Source organism: Manihot esculenta, chromosome 7 (genome assembly GCF_001659605.2).
Source record: "Manihot esculenta cultivar AM560-2 chromosome 7, M.esculenta_v8, whole genome shotgun sequence".
Classification (NCBI taxonomy): Eukaryota; Viridiplantae; Streptophyta; class Magnoliopsida; order Malpighiales; family Euphorbiaceae; genus Manihot; species Manihot esculenta.
In genome coordinates this window covers 31,820,399-31,844,876 of record NC_035167.2, presented here as the reverse complement: position 1 = coordinate 31,844,876, position 24,478 = coordinate 31,820,399, and the positions used below count along the sequence as shown (strand labels likewise).

General features: G+C 36.5%; 4 protein-coding genes across 4 annotated transcripts; all 4 read right to left on the bottom strand.

The window, feature by feature from the left end:
- Positions 1-2,920: 2,920 nt before the first annotated feature.
- LOC110618644 (transcription termination factor MTERF15, mitochondrial) lies at positions 2,921-5,017 on the bottom strand. The gene has a single exon (XM_021761822.2). The coding sequence runs from the start codon at positions 4,684-4,686 to the stop codon at positions 3,457-3,459; it is 1,230 nt and encodes a 409-aa protein (XP_021617514.1). The 5' UTR covers positions 4,687-5,017; the 3' UTR covers positions 2,921-3,456.
- A 443-nt stretch (positions 5,018-5,460) lies between these two features.
- On the bottom strand, positions 5,461-6,451 carry LOC110619061. Its single transcript, XM_043958164.1, has one exon. It carries the CDS (start codon positions 6,343-6,345, stop codon positions 5,461-5,463), a length of 885 nt encoding a protein of 294 aa, XP_043814099.1. The 5' UTR covers positions 6,346-6,451.
- Positions 6,452-7,885: 1,434 nt separating this feature from the next.
- Positions 7,886-11,286, bottom strand: LOC110618658. Its single transcript, XM_021761846.2, has 6 exons — positions 11,126-11,286; positions 10,962-11,012; positions 10,442-10,493; positions 10,274-10,332; positions 8,902-8,947; positions 7,886-8,179 (listed from the first exon to the last, which is right to left on the bottom strand). The coding sequence occupies exons 1-6, from the start codon at positions 11,198-11,200 to the stop codon at positions 8,055-8,057; spliced, it is 408 nt and encodes a 135-aa protein (XP_021617538.1). The 5' UTR covers positions 11,201-11,286; the 3' UTR covers positions 7,886-8,054.
- A 1,616-nt stretch (positions 11,287-12,902) lies between these two features.
- On the bottom strand, positions 12,903-24,398 carry LOC110619060 (pentatricopeptide repeat-containing protein At2g39620). Its single transcript, XM_043958163.1, has 4 exons — positions 22,274-24,398; positions 14,731-15,994; positions 14,559-14,641; positions 12,903-13,384 (listed from the first exon to the last, which is right to left on the bottom strand). Exons 1-2 carry the CDS (start codon positions 24,323-24,325, stop codon positions 15,446-15,448), a joined length of 2,601 nt encoding a protein of 866 aa, XP_043814098.1. The 5' UTR covers positions 24,326-24,398; the 3' UTR covers positions 12,903-13,384; positions 14,559-14,641; positions 14,731-15,445.
- Positions 24,399-24,478: the final 80 nt, after the last annotated feature.

The window sequence follows — 24,478 nt, the reverse complement described above, 5'->3', positions numbered from 1 at the left end:
AAAATCTATTAATTAATTTTTTTATATTATAAATATTTTAAACTTTTTTAATATTTAATGGTTAAATTAATAAAGAGATTAATTAAAAAAAATTTAAGCATTAAATTTTTTTTATATTAAATATATAATTTTTTTAAATTTTTATTCTAATTCGAGTTATAATTAAAAATAGTAACTGAACTGAAATTTCATATGATTTTATTTTTTGTAGTTTCATTTTTGCCATTTTGGTTATCAGTTCTTCAGTGTTGGTTGGATTTGATAGGATTTCAGTTTATTTCTTAATTTTTAAAATAAATTTATGTAATTTTTTTTAATAAAAATCATTTCATTCTTAGTTAACATTTAAATTTTAAAATTAATTATTAATATAAATTATATTATAACATTCTATATATATATATATAATTAAGATATAAGTATTTAATTATAGCCTTTAATTAAAAATATAAATAATTTAACATTTTTATAACTAAAGTTATTAGAAATATAGATAAGTAAAAAAATAATAGTATTATCTTTTTTTTATTTCATAATTTTTATTTATTTTATTTTTAAAAAAATAATTTTTTATTCACTTTTCATTATATCTAGATATTTTTATTAAACATTATGAAATATTTTAAATAATTATTTTAAAAAATAATAATTAATGAAAAGTCGTATTCACTTTTCACTTTTCATTATAACCATACGTTTTGTTTTAAAAAAAAAGCATTATGTTTATACACGTGGTAATTTCTTATTGTCTTATCATATATAATTACTCCAATTGATGGGATTGTCCTCTTGATGTCTTTGTGTTGATTAGATGATATTCTGATCAATTTTTAGGAGTGGAATTGTTACTGATTAATGTTTCTTATAAACTTGTTTTCAGGGAAAAATCAGATATGATAAGCTTGTTAACTAAACTAGCTTGGAATGCGTTCATCAACAATGCACAACTCATATAAATAATTAGGGGAGAGCATTTTTCGGTTTAAACCGAAAAACCGAACCGAACCGATTAATTTCGGTTTTTCGGTTCGGTTAATCGGATTGATCGGTTTGGTTCGGTTAGTATATTTAAAATTATTCGGTTTTCGGTTCGGTTCGGTTTAAACGTGTTAAATAACCGATCAAACCGAAAAACCGATTTAGTTGATGCCCGAGCCGTCCCCTGAGCCTGGCTTATCGTACCCAACCCAACCCAGCACCCCAACCCAGAATGTAATAAAGTCCATCCCTTTCGCAGAAACCCTCATTCTCCTCCAAGAAACCCTCCATCCCGTTCTGGCGTTCTCCAACATTCTCCTCCAAGAAACCCTCCATCCGTTCTGGCGTTCTCCAACATTCTCCTCCAAGAAACCCTCCATCCATTCTGGCGTTCTCCAACATTCTCCTCCAATCTCCCGATTCCCCCCCCCGAACCCCTATTCTCCCAAATCTCGATTCGTCCCCCTGGCCTCTCCACACTCTCATAGTCGAATCCGAATCCCTAACAAATCAATCATCAAATCCCATTAATCTCTCTCTCTTTCACGTCGATCGTCAATCTTTTTCTCGTCGACCGCCGACCGTCGACCATCAACCTCTTTCCCGTCGATTTGCTGAGTTTCGCCGCCGACCATGGACTGATCTCTTGAGAGCAGAGGTACTACCGCTTTTGGCAATTTGTGTTACTTTTAATATTTGTTTGTCTTGGGTTGGGTATGGGTTTCTGGTATGGGTTCATGTATATTTGGGAAGGAAATTAATTCCAGGCATTTGCCTCAACCAATTATGCAGCATGTTTACTGTTGATATTCGTCCAGAGGTGAATAGTTGATCTTTTGAAATTATAGTTTTTGTTTCTTGAATTATGTTTAATTTATATCATCAGTTAAGCCACAAGATTATGAGGAACGAAGGTGTTTGGGAAGCTAGAAATAGAGGGAAAGTGAGGAACGAAAGAGGAAAAAAAAAAAAAAAAGCAAAGTGAGGAACGAAAGGGGCAGCTGCAACTCCGCCATATCGACAGATTTCGGTTTATTAAATTATTTTGTTGAAATTAGAAATAAAAAATTAAAAAAAAAATACAGATTTCGGTTTAAACCGAACCGAACCGAACCGAACCGATTTTTATCGGTTCGATTCGGTTCGGTTATACCTTCATAATCGGTTTATTCGGTTTTATAAATTTTAACAAATCGATTTTCGGTTTTATCGGTTCGGTTCGGTTCGGAACCGAACCGACCGATTGCACAGCCCTATAAATAATGCTTATAAAGAATATCATATGATACTGTTTTAATAAGAATTCCCAGATTTTTACATCCATTAAATTTGGAAACAATATTAAAAAAAATTGAAAATAACATGAAAAAAACTTAATAGCATTCAAATCTGAGAGATTCCGAATTCTACTCCCAAAGAGAAGCCCAATTTCAAAAAAAAAAAAAATTAGAAACATTGAAAGCTTGTTTAGCATTGACAGAGTTGCTGTCGGAAAAAACACTTTCTTAAAATATTGTTTAAAAAAATATTAAAATTATTTAAAATTATTTTTGATATAACTTAATTACAAAGAATACCCATATAGCAAAACAATTTTTTCCGAAGACATCTAAAGTAGTCTTTTTCTTAGAAAGCACTTCTCTAGCATCCAAACAGAAGCCCGATTATCCCTGTTCTAATTGGTTACTGGATTGTGCTGCAACTATCCAGAGAAACCCAATGTAGTCTTTTGCAGAACCCATGACAGTTGATGGTTTTTAATAACTGCCCTCTACCTTTTTTCTACAACAAAGGATACCCACCTCCCAGTTCTTTCTTTGGGAAATCTTCACTAGACTAGACATTAATTTAGTAATTAACCCATTAATCCCACTAAACTAGACAGCATACTTAAACATGTATATATAAATTTGGGTCATCCATGTATGCAAGCGGGCATGTCTTGGCGATGCATGTTTATAAAATAAGCCATAAATTGCAAAGTAGAGATTCAGGGGAAACCCAGCAAATTATCTGGAAACAGAAGACAGGTAGGTGAGTAAAACTCCTGTTCTTCTTTGTTATGCGTCATCATTGTCAGTTTAATGGCAAAGAATTTGCAATGCAAATAAATAACTAGCACTGTTAAGATTTAAAGAGCTGCAAGGCGACCGAGTCATCCAGACCGATAACTTCCCGATATCAATGTGTCAAATATCTCTAATCAAAATGAAGGTATGCAGTAAAATCACTTACAAGAGCACCATATTGGAGGCAGTCATATAGTCAGAGGTAAAAGTCCAAAAAGGCTAAGCTATGATCACGCAGCATCAAGTAATGGAGGATACTTTGGATTTTTCCTCAAATCCAAATCCCAATCTAAAATGTTTTATTTCTCCTCTGAAGATGCTCAACAGTTGAGGTACCTCTTCCTGATACCTGATCATAAACAAATCCAGGAAGTACTTCTCATTGTTTGTCAATAAGGCTAAAATATGATCACGCAGCATCAAGTAAAGGACGATGCTGAGGGTTTTTCCTCAAATCCAAATCAAAATCTAAAATATTTGTTTCTCCTCTGAAGATGCTCAGCAGTTGAGGTACCTCTTCTTGATACCTGATCACAAACAAATCCAGGAAGTAATTCTCGTTGGTTGTCAATACAAAAGCTAAACTATACTCTCTCTTGACCAAACCCTTCAACATCAAAACTTTTACAACTGAACACCTGGGGATAATCCTCTTATCCAAACTATAACATAAAACAGATGGAACTCTGGCAACATCTGCAGGCAGCCAACCCATCTTGTTCACAAGAAAATCCATGGTGTTGGTAATTTTCTCTCTTGAGAAACTCATCAACATGGGAAACTTTCTTACAGCCAACCAGATTTCATCTCCTGATAAGCCAAAACTCCTGTAAACCTCTATTTTCTGCTCCCAGGTATTGGGACAAGACAAACTTCCCAGTGCATGTACAAATGTAACTTTCTGGGGGTCAAATCCAAGTTCAATAGCCTTGTGAACAAGTTGCCTAAATTTTGCAGTTTTCAAGCACGTTAAGCATGGCTTTGAAAGCAACAAATAAGAGATGATAGATTGACAAATTCCAACCTCTCTTAAGGTTGACAAATGAACAGATAAATTTTTGGGCGAAGGGAACCACACCCCATAAGTTTTCTTCAAACACCTGATCACTTTCAAATCAGAAACGACTACACTTTTGAGGATATTATAGCAAGGAATGATATGCTCTTTTAAGCTCCGAGACAATAGGAGACAAATCCAAGACACCTTCTTACCAAGTTCTGCGCCTGAAAACCCAATAGAACGTAGAAACTCGAGTTTGGGCGAAAGGGTCTTAGTAGGATTAGCCAAAAGCAGCTTGGGATTTTGCCTAATAAGGCTGGAGATGTGGTCTTTCGTGAATCCGTGCTCTGTGAGAAGGCTAACCACTGCATCCGGATTCTTAGAGGATTCAAAATTTACCTTCCTAGATATAGATTCAGCAGATTCCACAGAAAACCCAAATGAGTTTACTAGATAAAACACTGTATAAGGATATTTCCTCTGTTCATGACCCACACGTTTCAACGACGTTGAAAGAGATCTAACACTGGACAATAAGCCATTTTGAATAAAACCCAGTTGGATTGTGGAACTTGTCAGTGAAAAACTACAAGCAGAAATTGGTATCTGTAGTGTTCCTCTAAACAGAAACGCAACCATAATTGATTATGTTAGAACTTACAAGTGAGCCTAAACCTCTTTATCGCTGGGCTTTACTGATTGCTAGATTTTTCACATGCTCTGAGGGTTTTGGAATCCCATTTTGCCTCTTCGAAGAGAATGCGTATCGCAAAATTCGGCAACTTGCCAGGATTGATTGGAGAGAGGCCGATAATATAGAAAGGCATCGCAAGCCCAGGGTCGGTGGGGAGGGTTCAATTTTAGGGTTTATCGATAAGCCGTACAGGGATGAAAGTTGGGAAATTTTGAAAGATAAAAAACCGCACAGCCTTCTTTGTTTTTGAGAAAAACGCAGTCTTTGATTGTGAACAAGAGGGCGTTTGACTTGAAAAAATATATTATGAACAAACTTTTGTAAATTAATTATCATAAATTATTTGAAATTTATAAATATTTAAAATTTCAAATAATTTATTTTTAAAATTTTCACTCAATTAATTAATTTATAAGTTAAAATAAACATCTCTAGAGTTGAGAGTCTTGTGTTTTTAAAGAGAGAGCAAAAAATGTTAAATAATTTTTTAAATTTTAAATAGGACAAATATATATTTAAAATTTTCTATTATTTTCTATTAATTTATTAAATATTTAAATTAAAATTATAACTTATTAAACACTTAAAATTTTGAAAATTATAATAATTAAAAGTAAATTAATCATATCATTAATATTTATAAAAAAAAAGCTAGAAATAATTCAAACTTAACTAACTATATTTAAAATTTTACTAATTGAATTTTAAATTATATAAATTTATAAAAAACTATAGCATCTTGGGATAATCCTCTTCTGCGAACTATAGCATAAAACAAATGGAACTCTGGCAAAATCAGCAGGCAGCCAGCCCACCTTGTTCACAAGAAAATCCATGGTATTGGTAATTTTCTTCCTTGAGAAACTCATACACAAGGGAAACTTTCTGATGGCCGACCAAATTTCATCTTCTGATAAGCCATAATTCCTGTAGACCTCTATTTTCTTCTCCCAGATATTAGGACAACTCAGAACATATAGTGCATGTGCAAATGTAGACTTTAGAGGATCAAATCCCATTTCAATAGCCTTGTTAACGATTTGCCTAAATTTGGCAGACTTGAGGCATGCCAAGGAAGGTTGTTTCATCAATAAATGAGAGATGGTTGACAAATTAACTGGCAAATTCTCAGGCAAGAAGGAACAGGCAGTATCAGATAAGAGCCTCAAAGCCTTGACTGCTTTCACATCAGAGATCACTACACTTTTGAGGATGTTATAGCAAGGAATGATATGCTTTTTTAAGCTCTGGCGCAAGAAGCTAGTGTTCCGGGACGCTATCTTACCAATTTCTGAGCCTGAAACTCCAATAGAACGTTGAAACTCCAGTTTGGGCAAAAGGGTCCCAGCAGGATTAGACAAAAGCAGCAGAGGCGCTTTCCTAATCAGCCTGGAGATGTGGACATTCGTGAATCCATAGTCCCTGAGAAGGCTAACCACTGCATCTGGTTTATCCGCGGATTCAAAATTCACCTTCTCAGATATACATTTAGCAGATTCCAAGGAAAACCCACATGAGTTTACAAGATAAGGCACTGTATAAGGGTACTGCTCCTGTTCATGGTCCACATATTTCAGTAGATCTAACACTGAATAGTAAGCCATTTTGAATAAAACCCAGTTGAATCGTCGAGCTTATCAGTGAAAAACTACAAGCAGGAACTGGTATCTGAAGTGTTCTTCTAAAGAGAAAACCAATCATAATTGATTATGTTAGAACTTACAAGTTACAAGTAGGTTGTACAATTTATTAAATTTTATTATTTAATTTGTCTAATAATAAATAATTTTTAATATTAAAATTATAAAATTAATGTTTAATAGTTAAAAGTTAGGAAATTATTATTGTAATTTTTTTTTTCAAAAATTGAGTTATTTAAATTTAATTGAAAATATGAGGGCCAATTTGAACATAAGTTTGAGATGTGAACCACGTCTGTCATGTTATCAACTTCAATAATATTATTTATTTTATCTTTTATCATTTAAGTGTAAGATGTTGAATGTATATCACTTAATTTTTTTAAAAAAAAAATCAAGCTTTTAATTAAAAAATATTATTTATTTTTTATGATATAAAAAAATTTAATGTTTGATTTTTTATTTTAAAAAATATATTAAAATATTTTTAATATTTTAAAAAATTTATTAATTAATTTTTTTTGTTAATTTTAATATTAAATATTATAAAAAAAATTTAAAATATTTTTAATATGAAAAGACTAATTAATAAATTTATTAAAAATTTAAGGAATTAATTAATAAATTTTTTAAAATTATAAAAATTAAGTAATGAAATACTTAACTGTAAAGTTAATAAAATGATTAAATAATAGATTTTTTAAAATGTTAGAAATATTTTAATATGTTTTTTAAAATTAAAAAATGAATTAATAAATTTTTTTATTATAAAAATTAAATAGTAATTTTTTTTAAAAAAAATTCTTATTTCCGTTTAAAAAAAATACAAAATGTAAGTACGAAAGAATATAGCAAGAAGGTTAAAAATAATTATGATACATTTAAGGGTTTATTTATCAAAATCTAATTGTTTATTTATAAATTAAATGAAATGTATAATGAAGCATCATGTACTTTCCTTTTTACATTTTTGCATAATTTAGGGTTTGAGTTTTTTTTTTTTAATTTAGCTTTTTATTAATTTAAGGTATATACTCTAAATTTTTGTATATTTAGATGATAAATTAATAATAAAGTTATTTTTGCTGACATGCTCCAACATATTATGTAGACACATCATCCATAGGTTATCACGTGTTTAATATTTTAGTATTATATCAGCGCCACGTCAACCATCATAGACAATTTTGATCGCATATATTAACGGAGAAACATACGAAGTATTAGTTTTAATAAAAAATAATCTTTTTTTTATTATTTATGTGTTAAAAATTAATGTGACTATGTACAAAAGATATTGTTATGTTACATCTAGTCTGAAATAGAAGGATTATTTTTATACTTTGCCCCAATTATTATTATATTTAAGGGCGGAGATCAAGTTTGTGAAATTGCTAAATCTAACATGGCAGGTCTACTCAGCACCATCCTGACACTGAAATTTTAGATTCATTTACCTTATTTTCTTAGCTAAATTTAGTAACGCTAATTAAAGAAAGCACAATACTAAACACCTTAGGTTTTATTTGGAAAACACTAATAAAAAAATAACAAAAAATCAGGATTACAAAGCCTTCTGTCAGGAGTGAGCACACACTAGCAAGCATATCTAAAACTAAATCTGTCTATTCACACTACCGCATTTATATGTGTTGTGTTGTGTTGTGTCTCTCTCACAAAGTAGAGGAACTTCTGGAGCTATGCATCTTCTGATCTTGTGGAGGAGGTCGTGAAGGAGACGACACCGACGCATGGTAAGAAGATGAAGCAAGCTGGGCTAGTGCTGGAACGGCACCACCTGTAGATTTTCAAGAGATGCTACTGTTAGTAGTTTCAACATGGGCCATATGGAAAAACCACATAGGTCTTTATGTGTGTTATATTCAATCGAAGCAGGTTGATAAAAGGCACACAATCATATCCTTACTTTGTAATGAAGACAACAGCTCTAAAGACCGCCTACACAAGAAAATGGATCCTAGGGCCTTCATCACCCCACCACACCCTTTCTTCTATACAATATTTTAGCCACTTGTATCACTTTATCAAAATATATGACAAAAAAAAAAAAGCAAAGAATTTTTTTATGTAGCACAAGATAATTAGAAAGAGAGGTTCTTTTCTCCTTTTTATTATTATTTTTTTGGTTGGGTTTGGAGTGGGCAGGTCTTTCTATAATATGATTGAAGAAATTGCACGGATGGTTCAGCATGCAACTAAAATGCAATGTTCTAGACAAGTAGGTTCTACTCAGGCTGAACATTCAAGCCAAAAGTTTATCACCCTAAATCAAATCTTAGCAAATGGGGCACCCGAATAGGAAGTAGCACATATTGCAATAGCTCTCTAGTGACTTGGTAGCTAACTAGTTACTAGGAAATTGTGAGGCAAAGAGATCATCGCTTCCCCCATTATCGTCCACAGTCCATACTCAGCATGATCATTTGCTTCCGAACTCACCTCACTTACCTATCTATTGAGCAATACAAAATTTTATAGACAATATTAAGAAGTACAGACCTATTAAACCAGCACAGGCTGAAGAGAATACTATTACAGGTGGTGCCTGCACATGCACAAAAAACTTCAGTTAAAAAAGACTCCCAACAAAAATAAAGATGCAGGACAAAGTATTATTACCAATGCATGGTCAATTAACATATGAAGCCCCATAAAAGCTAGAATGAATGGATAAAGGATAAATAAGTAAATATGGTTACAATTCGTAAGAGATTTAAAGTTCAAACCACTATGGAGAAGAATAGTTTATTTATGCAACAGGACAAGGCTACCTCCAAATTGTGCAGCCAAATATTTGACCTCCAAAATGAAAAAAAAAAGAAAAAAAAGAAAAAAAAGGGAACACTAATATAATCTATTTCAGGTATAGGGTGATGCATAATCAGATTGCTTCAGAGCATTATCTATTGGGGCACCTAATAAATGCATGCATCCATGACTTTGAGACAAAGTATGTGCTTTGTCACAAAGTATTCACTTTTCATATCCTTGATCAGGAGGTTAAATTGAAATGCCCATGGCCTCTCTTATACTAATGGACAGAGAGCTTATCTTCTAGGATGATTGGATGAGGCCCCCACTTCACCAGAGAGCTTCCCTTCTCAGGTGGTTGGATGAGGCCCCCTGTTCACCAATTCACAATTGACAGAATGTTCTTTATTTCTCTCCTCATTTTCTCTTTTAAATGGTGGAAAAAAGAGGGAAAACCAAAACTTTGTTCACATAATTAACTTCATATTTTCTAGACCAACCATTTTAATTAATTAAGTACGTCTATAGATTCTTGAAAACGCAATTGAAAAAAGAAATCTCTAATACCTTCATAGATGTGCTATACGACATATGTCTCATAATTTTAACATTTCCGATTGTTTAGTTAAAATTGCTGCACATCCCAGGCAAGCTTACAGTATTTATTGTTCATGATGCCTAACTACCAGCACTAAGTTCAAAGCTTAGCCTATAGACGAAAGGGGTCTACACAATGGAGGTAATACCATGGCTGCAGTAACTCAGCACAGTTGCAAGAAAAACATGAGAATCATCAAGGTTTGCAAATAATATGAGATTCAACGAAAACAAGTATTCATCCCAATTTGCAGCCAAAACTATATACCTAGCTTTTAGAATATGTAAAGCCGCTAATGAATGGAACATATGTATAAACTGTAAGACAATTACTACAACTTCTTAGCTGCAAGGTTCCATGCCTATTTACCATTAGGTGAAAAGAATGCTCGTGCATGTGTATATATATATATATATGTGTATATTCAACTCGATAGCATGGAGCAACAAACCATCATCACTAGGAGCACAAGATGGATGAGGAGAAGAAGTTGAAATCATATAAATCCATTTGGAAACTTACACCAATAAGAAAATGCAGCCACATTGGTCCTTTTACCCACTTTCGAACAACCGGAATCACTGTGCATAAGCAAACATACACGTCAGCAAAAAGGGGGGAAAAAAGCTCCCATGACCATCAACTTAATAAATCAGCAAAAACGCAAGAAAAAATAAAAGAAAAGAATACCATGGTTGAATCCATAGAATGCGCTTGCCGTACCACCAACAGCAGAACCAATCTGTACCATGATAGAAAATGGAGAAAATAAGCCCAAATGCCAAATTGTTAAAAAAGAACCGCAAATACCTCTATAAAAGCTCAAAAATCAAAATTTCACAAATATTCACAGTTCAAATAAGACATAAAATAAAATTTAGAATATTTGCTGAAACAAGCAGTATGTTAATATGAGCAACCCTATCAACATAAGTTAGCCCTATCTCCAAAATCCACTGGCATAAAACCTAGTGGATTTTGAATTCAAAGTACCCTAGTGGCTTTCATTGTTTACAATAGATAATTTGAATTTACAAAACTAGCCAAACAAGAATTCAAAGTACAACAATTTACAATAGAGAATTCACCAACTACTTCCCAACTCTCAACACACACGCACAAAGCCCATGACTTGCTCAACATTGAAAATATAATTCACAATCGAGATTTAACACGACCAAAATAATGCATAAATACTAAAGAGTAATACCATGGAAAAGCTATCTCTGATTAGAGGTGGAACAGTCCAATCGCTAGTTTCCTGCAAGCAAAATCATAAAAATCTCAAATTTCATAGCACGGATGAGTTGATTGAGTGATCAATAGAAGAATTAACAAACAAAGGAGAGGATAGGTGGTGGATTGAAGAAGTACCATCTCCTTAGAAAGAGGACCTGCACAGTGATGGCATCGCAATCTGTTGGGAAGGTTCGATTTCGAATTCGCCATGCCCGAGCACCTTCCCAAAACAATCCTCCTCTATAAAACCTAGTGGCTTTCATTGTTTAGGATAGCAGTTTAACTGTAGGCTGAACATATACACACTAGTACTAGTAGATTAACCTATTGAACATAATAATCATACTATTAAGGCTTATTAGACTTAAAAAGTTAACGCTTTACGTTCAAATATGATAATTTACATAATTTTAAATTATAATACCTTAACATTTAAATTTTTTAAATTTATTACCATTGTAGTAAATTATAAAAAATTAATATTTATATTTAATTATGATTATAATTAAATTTATTATAATTATAATTAATTTTAAAATAAATTTGATCAATTTAAAATTAGTGTATATGAAATGTTTTTATTATTTATTTACTTCTTTTAAATATTAATTAAATTTATTAAAGCATCTTATTTTTATTATTTCATAAGCTAAAATATAAACTCTATTTTGAATAAACCCCTGAATTTAACTTCATTTAAGAAGTTAAGAAGTTTTCAATTAGTAAATTTAGATTTTAAATTAGGGATTAAGATATTAAGAGTGAGATATTTTAGATTACACTTAATTATTCAAGATCAAATAATGTGATATTTAAGATTCAAAATATGGGTGTAAACTCAAGGGTATATTTTAATAATTTTGATTTCTATTTTTTTTCTTTTATATATATATATATATATTTTTACGTATAATCATGCCATAGTTTTGTACCTATATCGTTATGCTATATTTACACTGATAATATTTTTTTTCTCTCGTCAGACAGTCATTTAATTGCATCCGACACCATTTAGAACACAATACCGAACATTATGGGATTTGCTTTTCCGTTAAGGCTAATAGATACGTGAAACTAAGAACGTGAGACTAGGATCCCTTGAACAAGCTCGCGCCCAACTCAATCTGTCTGGACAGGCCCTGAACTAATACGGAGCTTGGAGCTACATATTGAGTCCTTATTGGACTCAAATTTGACTCTTGTTGTTTAAGCTTTCTCAAGCTCAGGCGGTAATCGTCAAGTACCCATTTACCCGCTCATTAATTATTCTATGATTTATGAAGAATTAAATTTTAAAATTCTAATTATTACCACGCGGTTCTAAGATTATATCCAAAATGCAATTTCTTTGCCTTTTCTAATTTCAAATTTTTGCTTCTACTTGTTGCTTTGTCTTTTGTGCTATTTCTACTATCTTATCCTTTCTCTTCCCTGTAATTTCAATTTTCCATCTCATGACTTCTACTAGAATTCTCGAGATAGTCGATCTGATCTCTTCTATCATCCCTTCTTTCTTTTTCTCACTTATTGTAAGAGGGTTGATACAATCTAATCTAAAAATTATAAAGATTAATAGATTTAAAAAAAAATCAACTAAATTAAAATGTTTAAATAAACAAGTCTGTTGCATAATGTTAACAATGCAATGTGATGTTCTATTTTCCTGGAATGGTGTTCTTATCTAGAGAATGAGTGTTGTGTTTTGTGTATTTGCCTGAACTACTTCTCCTCATATGCTGGAAGTGTTAGAAAATATAACCAATAAAAACAGACTTGGCTTTGCACGTGATAGCAGATTCCTGTTAGGATTAATGTAAAGTCTCTATACAACAATTATAGAATTCTCCCAAAAACACAGTGGAAAAATGTGGTAGATGTCTGCAAGAAATTGTAAGAAGTTGATAGCAAGCAGTTTGTTTGCAAAGTATTTATAGTCTCTTCTTTAAGACATGGTTATTACAAAACAACTACTAGATAGTAGTTGCCACTTTTGGTCTTTGAACATTTGTATCTGTACAATTCAACTATAAATTTAAGAACTTAAAAATTTTATTTTTAATTCTTAGAACGGCTCATCTTTGGCCAAAAATTTTTCATCGACCAAATTTAATTGATTTGGTCATTTAAGGCTTAAACACATTGTTTCTTATAAATTTTAGATATGGGATTTGATGACTTTTTACTAACTACTATCATCTAACAGGAAGAAGAACATCCTTTGAAACTCCATTCCCTTTCGAACCGACAACCACGTCTCCAACCTTAAGCATGTCCTGAAGCAGTACATAGAGACAAATATGGGAGTCATCTTCTGAAACCACCTCTGTGACCATGGTGGTTCCATCGCTCATTATCATTTGAGGTCCACGCAGAGTGTCAATTTCTGAAAGGTATCTGCAAGTATTGAACAGAGAACTTTTTGAATTTGCAAAGAAAAATGGGAGCTCACAGGGGAGTTGATGAACCTTGAACGAAAAAGTTGAATTTATGCTCATGAACTAACAAAGAAAAAAGAACAAAAACAAAAACTTCTAAATTTAGATAGTGCAGTAATTAATAATTATAAACTATATAACAGCCATTGTGCCTTTATAAAGATTTTGGACAATTCTTCCATTCTCTTTAGCTAATTTTCAAAGTGAGTTAAGTTTACTCAAATTTAATATAATATTAAAGTTTTTTCATCCAGTTGAGTCTTTCAGTACGTATCTTATATATAATAAAAAAAATAATTAAAATATATATTAAATAATATATTTATATTATTATTTTATTATTAATTTTATATAAAGATAATCACAAAAATACAATCCTTTTCAAATTTTATCAATTGCACCATGTTATTTTTTATTTTATCAATTAAATCCTATATTTTTATAGGTGTTCCAATAGTATCTCCACGTAAGATGTCTTTGTTAAAGATTAACGAAATTGTCACATAATCTGATACATTATCGCCATGTTATTCTATCATACCAGCAAAATTTAAAGTATAATTAATTAAAACTTAAAAATTCATGATCTAATTGGTAAATTTTTAAAATTAAAGGGTAATTGTAAATTCTTTAAAGGTCAGTTTTTTTGCCATTTCATTTTAAATTAAATTTTATAATATTAAAAAATAATTTATATTATTATTATTATTTTAATTTTATCAATGATTTAGTATACTAATTTATTTGAATTTAATCTCAAATTAACCCACTTTCTAAATGATTTTTTATGAAATCCACACCCATTATTATTGTAATTTAAAAATATATATATATAATTAACAATATGATTGAATTTTTTTTAAAAAAAATGCTATTTAAAAAAAGCACGTTAAGAGAAAATAGTAATACTAGTTTAATGTTTTATATTCTCAGAAATAAATTATGTGAAATTCTTGGAAATACAAAATAATTTGGGAAATTCTTATGCACACCTAAGTGTAAAAGTCAATTTGCATATCCAAACAATTAAAAATTAGAATATTCTATTAATATGTGGTTAGTACCGTGTTTTAAATAATATTTTCTTTAACTTTAAATAATGTGTCAACTTTAGATTAGACAGGTGTGCGCACCTGGATGCATACAAGAATTTTCCAATGCTATAACTTGTAGGCTGGCTTTTAATCTTTCATCTTTCCAGAAAAATCATTCCAACCTGCAAATGAGTGCAAAAACACTGAACACAATTTAACAAAAGGTTGAAAACATAAACAGCAAGAACATGGATATAATTGAGTTGATTACCTTCTCAAAAGAATAACATATAAGATATCTTCCAATATAATGCAATGATAATTAGTCCAAGCAATGTAATGATCATTGATAGGCCTCGATCAATATGTTCTTGCCACTGTAGGACGTTTTATTGCAAGTTTATATTCTTTTCCTGGCTCACGGTCCATCCATTGTGGATCTCAGGCTAATATATCATGTAACTATAACAGTCAAATCTTCATCGAGGGAGCTTCTTGTGTGCTAAAGATGAATACTCCACACAGCAGCTAGCTTATTTTGTCCACTGCTTTCAAATTTACAAGGAAAGGAATGCTTGTTCTTCTTCATATTGCCACCAACAATAACTGCACAAGCAAAGGTATGACAGAATGAAGGAATGAGTAAATAGCAGTTCCTCAAACAACGAGTTTTCATCATGCAGCTTTGGTATTTCCGTAAGGATATGTCTGGCAGCACAGCGATCTGTGAAAATTTAGAATTTCTTATGCTTCTAGACAATCATCTGGGCTTCAGAAGAGCAAAAACTATTGCTAATATCAGCCATGCTTTAAAAGCAACAGTTCTCTCCTCCACATCCTGTAGCAAACCAGTCCTGTCAGGAAACATATATTCTTTTCCAGTCCACTTAAAATAAATGTTTCAGAATAAAGCCATATTCTTTACTTGTCAGTAGCCGCTGTCTCCCCAATCCAAATGCAAGTACACCTTATACCTGCGCACTTTCTCACACCCAACTCCATCCTGGGCTTTTCCTTAACCCTGACTTGATCATCTTTGATCTCGTCTCACCTGCATCACCCCACCTTGCAGATTTAGCATAGATATTTGATAAAACCACATGATGGATTGGATTCTTGGGCTCAAGCTTAACAAGATGATCTAGTGCATATTCCGCTAACAGGACATTGGAATGCATTTTACAAGCACCCAGTAGGGAACCCCACACTCTGGCATCAGGTTCCAATGGCATGGCCTCGATTAAATGCAAAATTTCATCAAATAATCCAGCCCGACCTAACAGATCCACCATACAAGTATAATGTTCCAAACCTGGTTCAAGATGGTGCTTTTTGTGCATGGAATCAAATATGGTCCTACCTTCATCTATTAAACCTGCATGTCTACAAGCAGACAACACACTGAGGAAGGATAAAGAATCAACACTGACATGAATCTTTTGCATAAGCGAGAAAAGTTGAATAGCACGGCGCCCTTGCCCATGAACTGCATACCCTGTGAGCATCACATTCCATGACCCCAAAAATACCCTCTGTCAACACTGACCTGACACAATGACAGGAGCCGAAGCTTAGGCTATTGGAGTCGCCTGGGTCCACCTAATCTCTGATCACATAATATGCAATGCAACAACTTCGTGATTCTAATGCAAATCACCCTACTATAAATCATAGCATCCATGATGCATGAACTATGCTCATACAGTCTGTGTCTGTAGTTAAAAAAACAAGATTAAGTTTCGTTCTACTCACCTCTGCTCTTCTAGCAGAAACTGAACTGACTCTGAACTCTCTAACTCTGATGACCTCCTCGCTCTCTCGGGTCCAATCCTGAAGCAAATGGACTCGAATGAGGTGTCAAACATACTCAGAATCACTCTTAAACAATCCCCTATAAACCCCTCTGAACCTCTGAAAACCATCACATAAAGCATGCAAAAGAAGGCTGGACAGGACACTTTCGGCGGCAGGTTCGGCGGCCGAATGTCCTGAACAGAGCCGAAACTCACATACTTTCGGCGGCCGAATCTCCTCTTTCGGCGGCCGAACCCTTTCGGGGGCATGGTTCGGGGGCCAAACCACACTCCAGAGACGAAAGTCTCCTTCCTTCGGCGGCACCTTCGGCGGCCGAACCTTCCCTCCAGAGACGAAAGTCCAATCCTTCGGGGGCAGGTTTAGGCAGCCGAAACCACCTCCTCAACACGTTCGGCGGCCGAACCCTCTTTCGGCGGCCGAAGCTGGGTTCTCCAGTTAGGCAGAACCTTGCTCACCTCATACTCAACTTCCCCCAAACCTTACTCAACATGCAATAAACACTTCTACTAACACATAGGGGCTTAGAACAAGCCCAAAACCCCAAAAACAACTCAAACAACAAACAAAGGCACAAAGGGTCCCTAAACCCTCACATGCACAACTCATGCAAAAACTCATGCATAACTCCCTTCTCCCTCCATAAAACTTGTTTAACACATCAGAAAACATAAGGATCAACACATACCTCTTGAAGAACAAAGGCTGGTGTGATCCCAAACTTGAAGATATGGAGATCCAAGCTCCAAAAGTCTCCAAGCTCCACCTCCTTGCTCCAAGCTCACAACTCTTGAATTCAAGGAGAAAACTCATGAAAACCTTGAAAGATTTGAAGAGAAACCATGAAATCAACCCAAGGAAAGCATGAACTCACCTTAGCCCAAAAAGAGAGAGAAACCTCCTCTTTTTCCAGAGCAAGGAGCCCTTTATAGGTGGTCAACCGCCCCTCCTTCGGCAGCCTAACCTGCATGCGAAACCATGCAACGTTCGGCGGCCTAACTTGGAGTTCGGAAGCCAAACCTAAGGCACTTTCGGCGGCCGAACATTACCTTCGGCGGCCGAACCTGCATTTTGCCTCCTTAGTCTTTTCTCTTCAAAACTCATATTCCTTTCTAACATAAAACCTTTAAACCACTTAAAACCATCTTAAAACCTTTGTTTTACCCTTAGGGAAGGCTCCGACAACCTCGAATTCCTCCGGACGGTAAGAATTCCGATGTCTGAACGAGCCGGGTATTACAATCTACCCCCCTTACAAAAACATTCGTCCCCGAATGTTCTTGCTCTAAAACATGCATACAGAAAAGAGACTCGGTATTACTGGAGTGAAAACTCTCGGTCTTCCTAGCACAGTAAACACAACTGAGCTAAGCAGGTGAGATCTCCGGAGATCTCCCCCTCTCTAGGAGACACCTCCAGTACTACCACAACGTCTCTTACACAGCAACAGCTTTCGCTGCACACTCTGAGCCTTGCCCTTCTCTCTTCGTCTGTACTAAACTAGCTGCTCCTCTACTGACTTCTCACGACTAACTCATACTAACTTGAACTCACTACAGGTAGTACCCGGATCTCAGATCTATCTAGGAAACACGACCAGCTCCTGCTAGCTGATCCAATAGATCATCAATCCTGAATGGGAATACCTGTCCCTGGTAGTGACCTTGTCCAACTGCTTACAGTCGCTACAAGCCTCAAGGATTCATCCTTCGTTTCCCGCAACTATTCTGGATCATTCCAGAGTGAGGTACTAGGTCGGATAAAACCCTTATCTACCAAGTCTCACAACGGCTCTCTACTACGCTCTCAACTCTGCAGGTGCCATCCTGTAGGGAAGGAAAGAAATGGGTCTGAATCCAAACACCATTCCTACTCCGTACTCTATCTCCCTGACAGATGATAAACCTGACAGCTCGTCTGGGCAATCGTCGAAGAACTCTCTCCAACAGACACAGAGGCTGGTTCCCTAACCCAACGACTAAACTCTCTCACAGGAGCTAGAACCCTCTCACGACCTCTCCTGAGCAAACTCTGAGCCTGTAGGGCTGACATCAAACCTCTAGGCAATCTACTCTGTCCCTCCCAGGGACTACCTCTAATCCATCCTAAACTGGGAGCCTAACTACCTTGGCTCTACTGACTCGGTAGCACTACGAGTAGCTAGCCACTCCATCACTAGAATGACATCTAACAGTCCAATCTAGAACCAAAAGGTCAGCTGGAAGGCATCCACTCGCTACATGCCCCGCCTCTGATGGATCATACTCGGGTCGGCTAACCCAAAGAGGTAACTCTCACTCTACGCCTAGAAGTCATCAAACCCATCCTATCTGGCTCTCACAGCAACAGGAGTAGAAAAACAATAGGGTTCACAAAAACATGCCCATCAAAACACTCTAAAGTGAGCATACCTGGCACCACTGTGTTTGATGCGACTGCCTCCTGTTGAGCCTGGGTGAAGATCCTAGCCGAAGCTGACGGACCTTCTCTATGGAAACCCCTGAGGGATAAGAGGCTGACCCTCTTCCTCTGCCTCGACTACTGGTCTAATCCCAGATCGGACTCTAACCTCTCCTGAACTCACTCTTCTTTTTCTTCTCTTCCTTTCCTGCTATTACTTTTCTTACTCTTCTTGCTCTTCTCTTACTCTTCCTTTACTCTTTCTCTTACTCTTCTCTTCTCTTAGGGGTTGCACTTAGAGATGAGAGATCACTCTCACTATACCTGGGGTTATAAAACCCGAGACCATAGCATCTCCTAGCAACTCTCTCAGTACCCTCTCTGGCACACTAACCTCTAGCTACTATCTCTTCTCTGAACATCTCTCTCTGCTAACCTCGCTCATCAACTGACATCCTCTAGGGTCCAGTCCTCCTCTGACTGCATCAAAGACCTCCTAGGTCCTTTGATGTACCCTCTCGGCTGATGCTACACTATTGCACTCTTGACAGAACAAGGGGAAAGTATCTATACCTTTCCTCTCAAGAGAAACTCCTGTCAATCTCATGGATCAACGAGTACCTCTCATTCTGCCTGCGGAAAAAGAGCACACACACAGAAACCATAGCAGCACCTGGCCCATGTAGTTACACACGAGTCCACCTCAACCATGGCACCACATAAACATAACATCATATGGGCATATCATCATGATATGATCCATGTGATAACACATGAACCCCATACACATGCAAAGCATCTCATCTCATGGATGAACTGGTCACCAATAGCCCTCTACATATCCATATCATCGTTATGGCTCACTATGCCAGGGGCACTACAGTCTCGCCTGAACTGCTCTTACTCTGTGCCAGTGGCGACTAAGCCACACCTGGTCTGTTCTATCATACATCTCATCTCATGCATACTGAGGGCTAGAGGATCTTCCCAACAGGCATCCATAACATATCATAAAATGCACATGCCTATAAACATGGCATACACATCATCAAGACAGGACGCAACATCCTATCCTAGTGGACATGATCTTATCTTATTGTGCTTGCCCTCTACGACAACCTCGTTCCGATGTGAGATCTCTCTAATCCCTGAGCATCTTAGCTCAGCACACCGTACTCTAGAGGCCCTATGCTCTGATACCATCTGTAACAGCCCGGAAACCGGTACCCTCTTTGTAACGGCCCAAACTGCTCGGCACTAGGATCCAGATCGACTTAAGGCCGCCTAGACCCGTAGTAAGCCTATCTAGAACTCTGTGTATCTGTTCAAATCCCATACATGATCCGACTGGACTACTAACTGTTACAACTTGTCTGTAACACAACCAGACTTAACCTGTAAAACACTCTCTGGAGGTCCAATCATATGAACCAAAAGCTCAGACATACTAATCTGAACTAGCCCTCAGGGCTATCTGTAATAAACCAGTGATACTCTACCAAGTAACCTCCATGCACTATGCGCTGAAACATAGAACCCACTCTGTAAGGGTCAGCATATCATAAGTTAACTTGGTTACCATAGAGTCACAGGAATCAAACCTGGTCTTCTCTATTGGCCTTTCTATGGATCACAGGAATCAAACCTGGTCTTTCCTCTGCACTGGTCTTTGGGTCAAGGGAATTAAACCCTATCTTCCCTCACAGTTATACTTCACTGGGGTTATCATCCCACAACATCTATGCAGTCTGGTTTGATTAAACGTGAAAAACAGGATACATGCATATACTCAAGGGATCAACATACACTACTATAGGCAAAAGCACATTCTATCTCATATACAACTCAACTGACTATCTAGTACATCTTTTACAAATATCTCTTTACTATACATCATGTCCACTATTCTATTACACACTCAATACTGCAATCGACACGCTGCTGCTTCTCACTTCCCAGCTACTCTGTACCTGCAACACTGGGGTTAGGGGAAAGGGATGAGCTACTAAAGCCCAGTGAGTAGAAACACTGAAAACAGTTCATTCATACGTTATGAAAATGCATCACAACACAAACATCTCAATATATCTTGGATTAGACATGACCCCAAAACTCCCTCGACGGGCTATTGAAGTCGCCTTGGTCCAATCCTCACTAAGGTAGACATGACCCCAAAAATACCCTCTGTCAACACTGACCTGACACAATGACAGGAGCCGAAGCTTAGGCTATTGGAGTCGCCTGGGTCCACCTAATCTCTGATCACATAATATGCAATGCAACAACTTCGTGATTCTAATGCAAATCACCCTACTATAAATCATAGCATCCATGATGCATGAACTATGCTCATACAGTCTGTGTCTGTAGTTAAAAAAACAAGATTAAGTTTCGTTCTACTCACCTCTGCTCTTCTAGCAGAAACTGAACTGACTCTGAACTCTCTAACTCTGATGACCTCCTCGCTCTCTCGGGTCCAATCCTGAAGCAAATGGACTCGAATGAGGTGTCAAACATACTCAGAATCACTCTTAAACAATCCCCTATAAACCCCTCTGAACCTCTGAAAACCATCACATAAAGCATGCAAAAGAAGGCTGGACAGGACACTTTCGGCGGCAGGTTCGGCGGCCGAATGTCCTGAACAGAGCCGAAACTCACATACTTTCGGCGGCCGAATCTCCTCTTTCGGCGGCCGAACCCTTTCGGGGGCATGGTTCGGGGGCCAAACCACACTCCAGAGACGAAAGTCTCCTTCCTTCGGCGGCACCTTCGGCGGCCGAACCTTCCCTCCAGAGACGAAAGTCCAATCCTTCGGGGGCAGGTTTAGGCAGCCGAAACCACCTCCTCAACACGTTCGGCGGCCGAACCCTCTTTCGGCGGCCGAAGCTGGGTTCTCCAGTTAGGCAGAACCTTGCTCACCTCATACTCAACTTCCCCCAAACCTTACTCAACATGCAATAAACACTTCTACTAACACATAGGGGCTTAGAACAAGCCCAAAACCCCAAAAACAACTCAAACAACAAACAAAGGCACAAAGGGTCCCTAAACCCTCACATGCACAACTCATGCAAAAACTCATGCATAACTCCCTTCTCCCTCCATAAAACTTGTTTAACACATCAGAAAACATAAGGATCAACACATACCTCTTGAAGAACAAAGGCTGGTGTGATCCCAAACTTGAAGATATGGAGATCCAAGCTCCAAAAGTCTCCAAGCTCCACCTCCTTGCTCCAAGCTCACAACTCTTGAATTCAAGGAGAAAACTCATGAAAACCTTGAAAGATTTGAAGAGAAACCATGAAATCAACCCAAGGAAAGCATGAACTCACCTTAGCCCAAAAAGAGAGAGAAACCTCCTCTTTTTCCAGAGCAAGGAGCCCTTTATAGGTGGTCAACCGCCCCTCCTTCGGCAGCCTAACCTGCATGCGAAACCATGCAACGTTCGGCGGCCTAACTTGGAGTTCGGAAGCCAAACCTAAGGCACTTTCGGCGGCCGAACATTACCTTCGGCGGCCGAACCTGCATTTTGCCTCCTTAGTCTTTTCTCTTCAAAACTCATATTCCTTTCTAACATAAAACCTTTAAACCACTTAAAACCATCTTAAAACCTTTGTTTTACCCTTAGGGAAGGCTCCGACAACCTCGAATTCCTCCGGACGGTAAGAATTCCGATGTCTGAACGAGCCGGGTATTACAGCTTCTTTTGCTTGTCCATTGTGCACATATCCTGCAATCAGTACATTCCAAGATACCTCATCCTTTTTAAAGTCAGTTCCATTGAACAATAATTTGGCAGTTGAAAGGCTTCCACATTTGGCATACATGTCAATGAGCGCATTTTTTACATGGCATTCAGATTCAAACCCATACTTAATAATTTTTCCGTGGATGCAGGATCCCTGGTTTTGGTCATCTAAAAGGACACATGCTGAAAGCAAAGCAACCATCGTTCCTGAGTCTGGGCATATTTCGGATGACTGCACTTTCTGGAAAATCTCCATTGCATGATAAGGGTCACCATTCTGGGTGTACCCATTTATCAAAGCATTCCACAGCACAATATCTTTACATGGCATTCTATTGAATATAGTCAATGCACAAGCAAAGAATCCACATTTAGCATACATGGAAACTAAGGCTGTTGCAAGTGAGATATCTGAGTCAATATGGGTTTTAACAGCATAACAATGCAAGCTTTTACCTAATCTTGGGGACTGTGCTTCTGCACAAGCTGAAAGTGAGCTCATGACGGTAACATTGTTTGCTTTCAAACAATCATTCTGCATATCCCGAAATAATGACAGTGCATCTTCAGGATGCCCTGATTGAACAAGAGCAGCTATGATTGCTGACCAAGCAACCAAATCCCTTACCTTAAGCTCTCGAAGCAGAGATTTAGCCGCCTCTGGTTCTCCACATTTTGCATACATAGTCATCATAGCAGTAGCAACAAAGACATCTGAGTCAATTCGTTGTTGTCTAGCATAATCTTGAATTTCTTGCCCTCTCCTTAAATCTCTCATCTCTGCAGCAGCCGAAAGAGCATTTACAACTGATATGTAATTCAACCTAACATTCTCTCTCTTCATGGAATCAAATAAATCCAAAACCTCAAAGAAGCACTCGTTATGTGCATAACCTGCCATCATTGTTCTCCATGAAATATCATCTCTGTCTTGCATTTGTTTGAAGACATGACTAGCCATATCAATGTCCCCACACTTAGAGTACATATCAATTAACCCATTCGAAACAACTGCATCAAAACCCCTCCTAATCACATAACCATGTATGGACCTACAAGCATCGATATCACCCAAACTCGAAACAGCTGGGACCAAATTCACAATGCTTATTAGATCAGGCTCCATACCACACAACTGCATATTCCAAAAAAAACCCAGTGCTTCTTTAGGATTTACACTCTGCGACAAGCCCAAAATCATTGCATTCCACGTTATAACATCTTTCTTGGGCATTTTATCGAATACTTCTCTTGCCAATTGTAAATCACCCATTTTACAGTACATGTCAACAAGAGCAGTCCCAATAAAAACATCACACTCTAGCCCTCTAAGTACTATATCCCGATGAACCAAAACGCCCTCTTTAAACTCTAATGCACCAGTGCAAGCTTTCAGAACAAACGTAAACGTATACTTATCTGGCTCCAAGTGTTTGCCTAACATGCAATGATACAATTGAATAGCTCCTTGGTGATTTTTCACACTTGCATGAGCTCGTATCATAGAGTTGTATAACCTAACACTTGGGTTTGGCAAAGAATCAAACAAGAAACGAGCAGAGTCGCATTTTTTAAACGAAAGGTAAGACTTGACAAGATGGGTATTCGTAGAATGGTCTTCTTGACGACCTGAGACTATCAAGCGGGCATGAACTTGAAGGAGAGAGTATAGGTCTTTGCATGAGGAGAGGTTGGGATAATTTTCTATAGCATCTGAAGGTAAAAATGAAAATTTATGGTTTGCTGTCAGTGCATGGAATAATCTACGCAATGGCAGTGCATGTTTACCCATTAAAGTTTGAAGATGGTTTATGGGAAGAAGGATAGTACTTTTGCATTGGATATTGACATGTAAATAACCTCCGCAATGCAGTAGCAGGGGGTTCCTTTTCCTTCTCATGCTCGTTTTGCTTGGAGGGAAGCCCCAAAACTACAGAAAATTGTCCCAACACCGTAAAAATTGAAATTAATATTTATTAATAAAAAATAAAATATTATACTTATAATTTTGGATGCAACAGTAAACACTCCGACAAAGATAACCATTTTAGTC

Coding starts and splice junctions, on each gene's coding strand:
- LOC110618658 (XM_021761846.2), bottom strand. CDS start 11,200: ATGGCGAATTCGAAATCGAACCTTCCCAACAGATTGCGATGCCATCAC. Junction 10,333..10,441: donor ATTCTATGGATTCAACCATG/GTATTCTTTTCT, acceptor GCTTATGCACAG/TGATTCCGGTTGTTCGAAAG. Junction 8,180..8,901: donor AGCCTGTGCTGGTTTAATAG/GTCTGTACTTCT, acceptor GAAAATCTACAG/GTGGTGCCGTTCCAGCACTA.
- LOC110618644 (XM_021761822.2), bottom strand. CDS start 4,686: ATGGTTGCGTTTCTGTTTAGAGGAACACTACAGATACCAATTTCTGCT.
- LOC110619061 (XM_043958164.1), bottom strand. CDS start 6,345: ATGGCTTACTATTCAGTGTTAGATCTACTGAAATATGTGGACCATGAA.
- LOC110619060 (XM_043958163.1), bottom strand. CDS start 24,325: ATGAGAAGGAAAAGGAACCCCCTGCTACTGCATTGCGGAGGTTATTTA. Junction 15,995..22,273: donor CAAAGGTTTTAAGATGGTTT/TAAGTGGTTTAA, acceptor GGTCAGTGTTGA/CAGAGGGTATTTTTGGGGTC.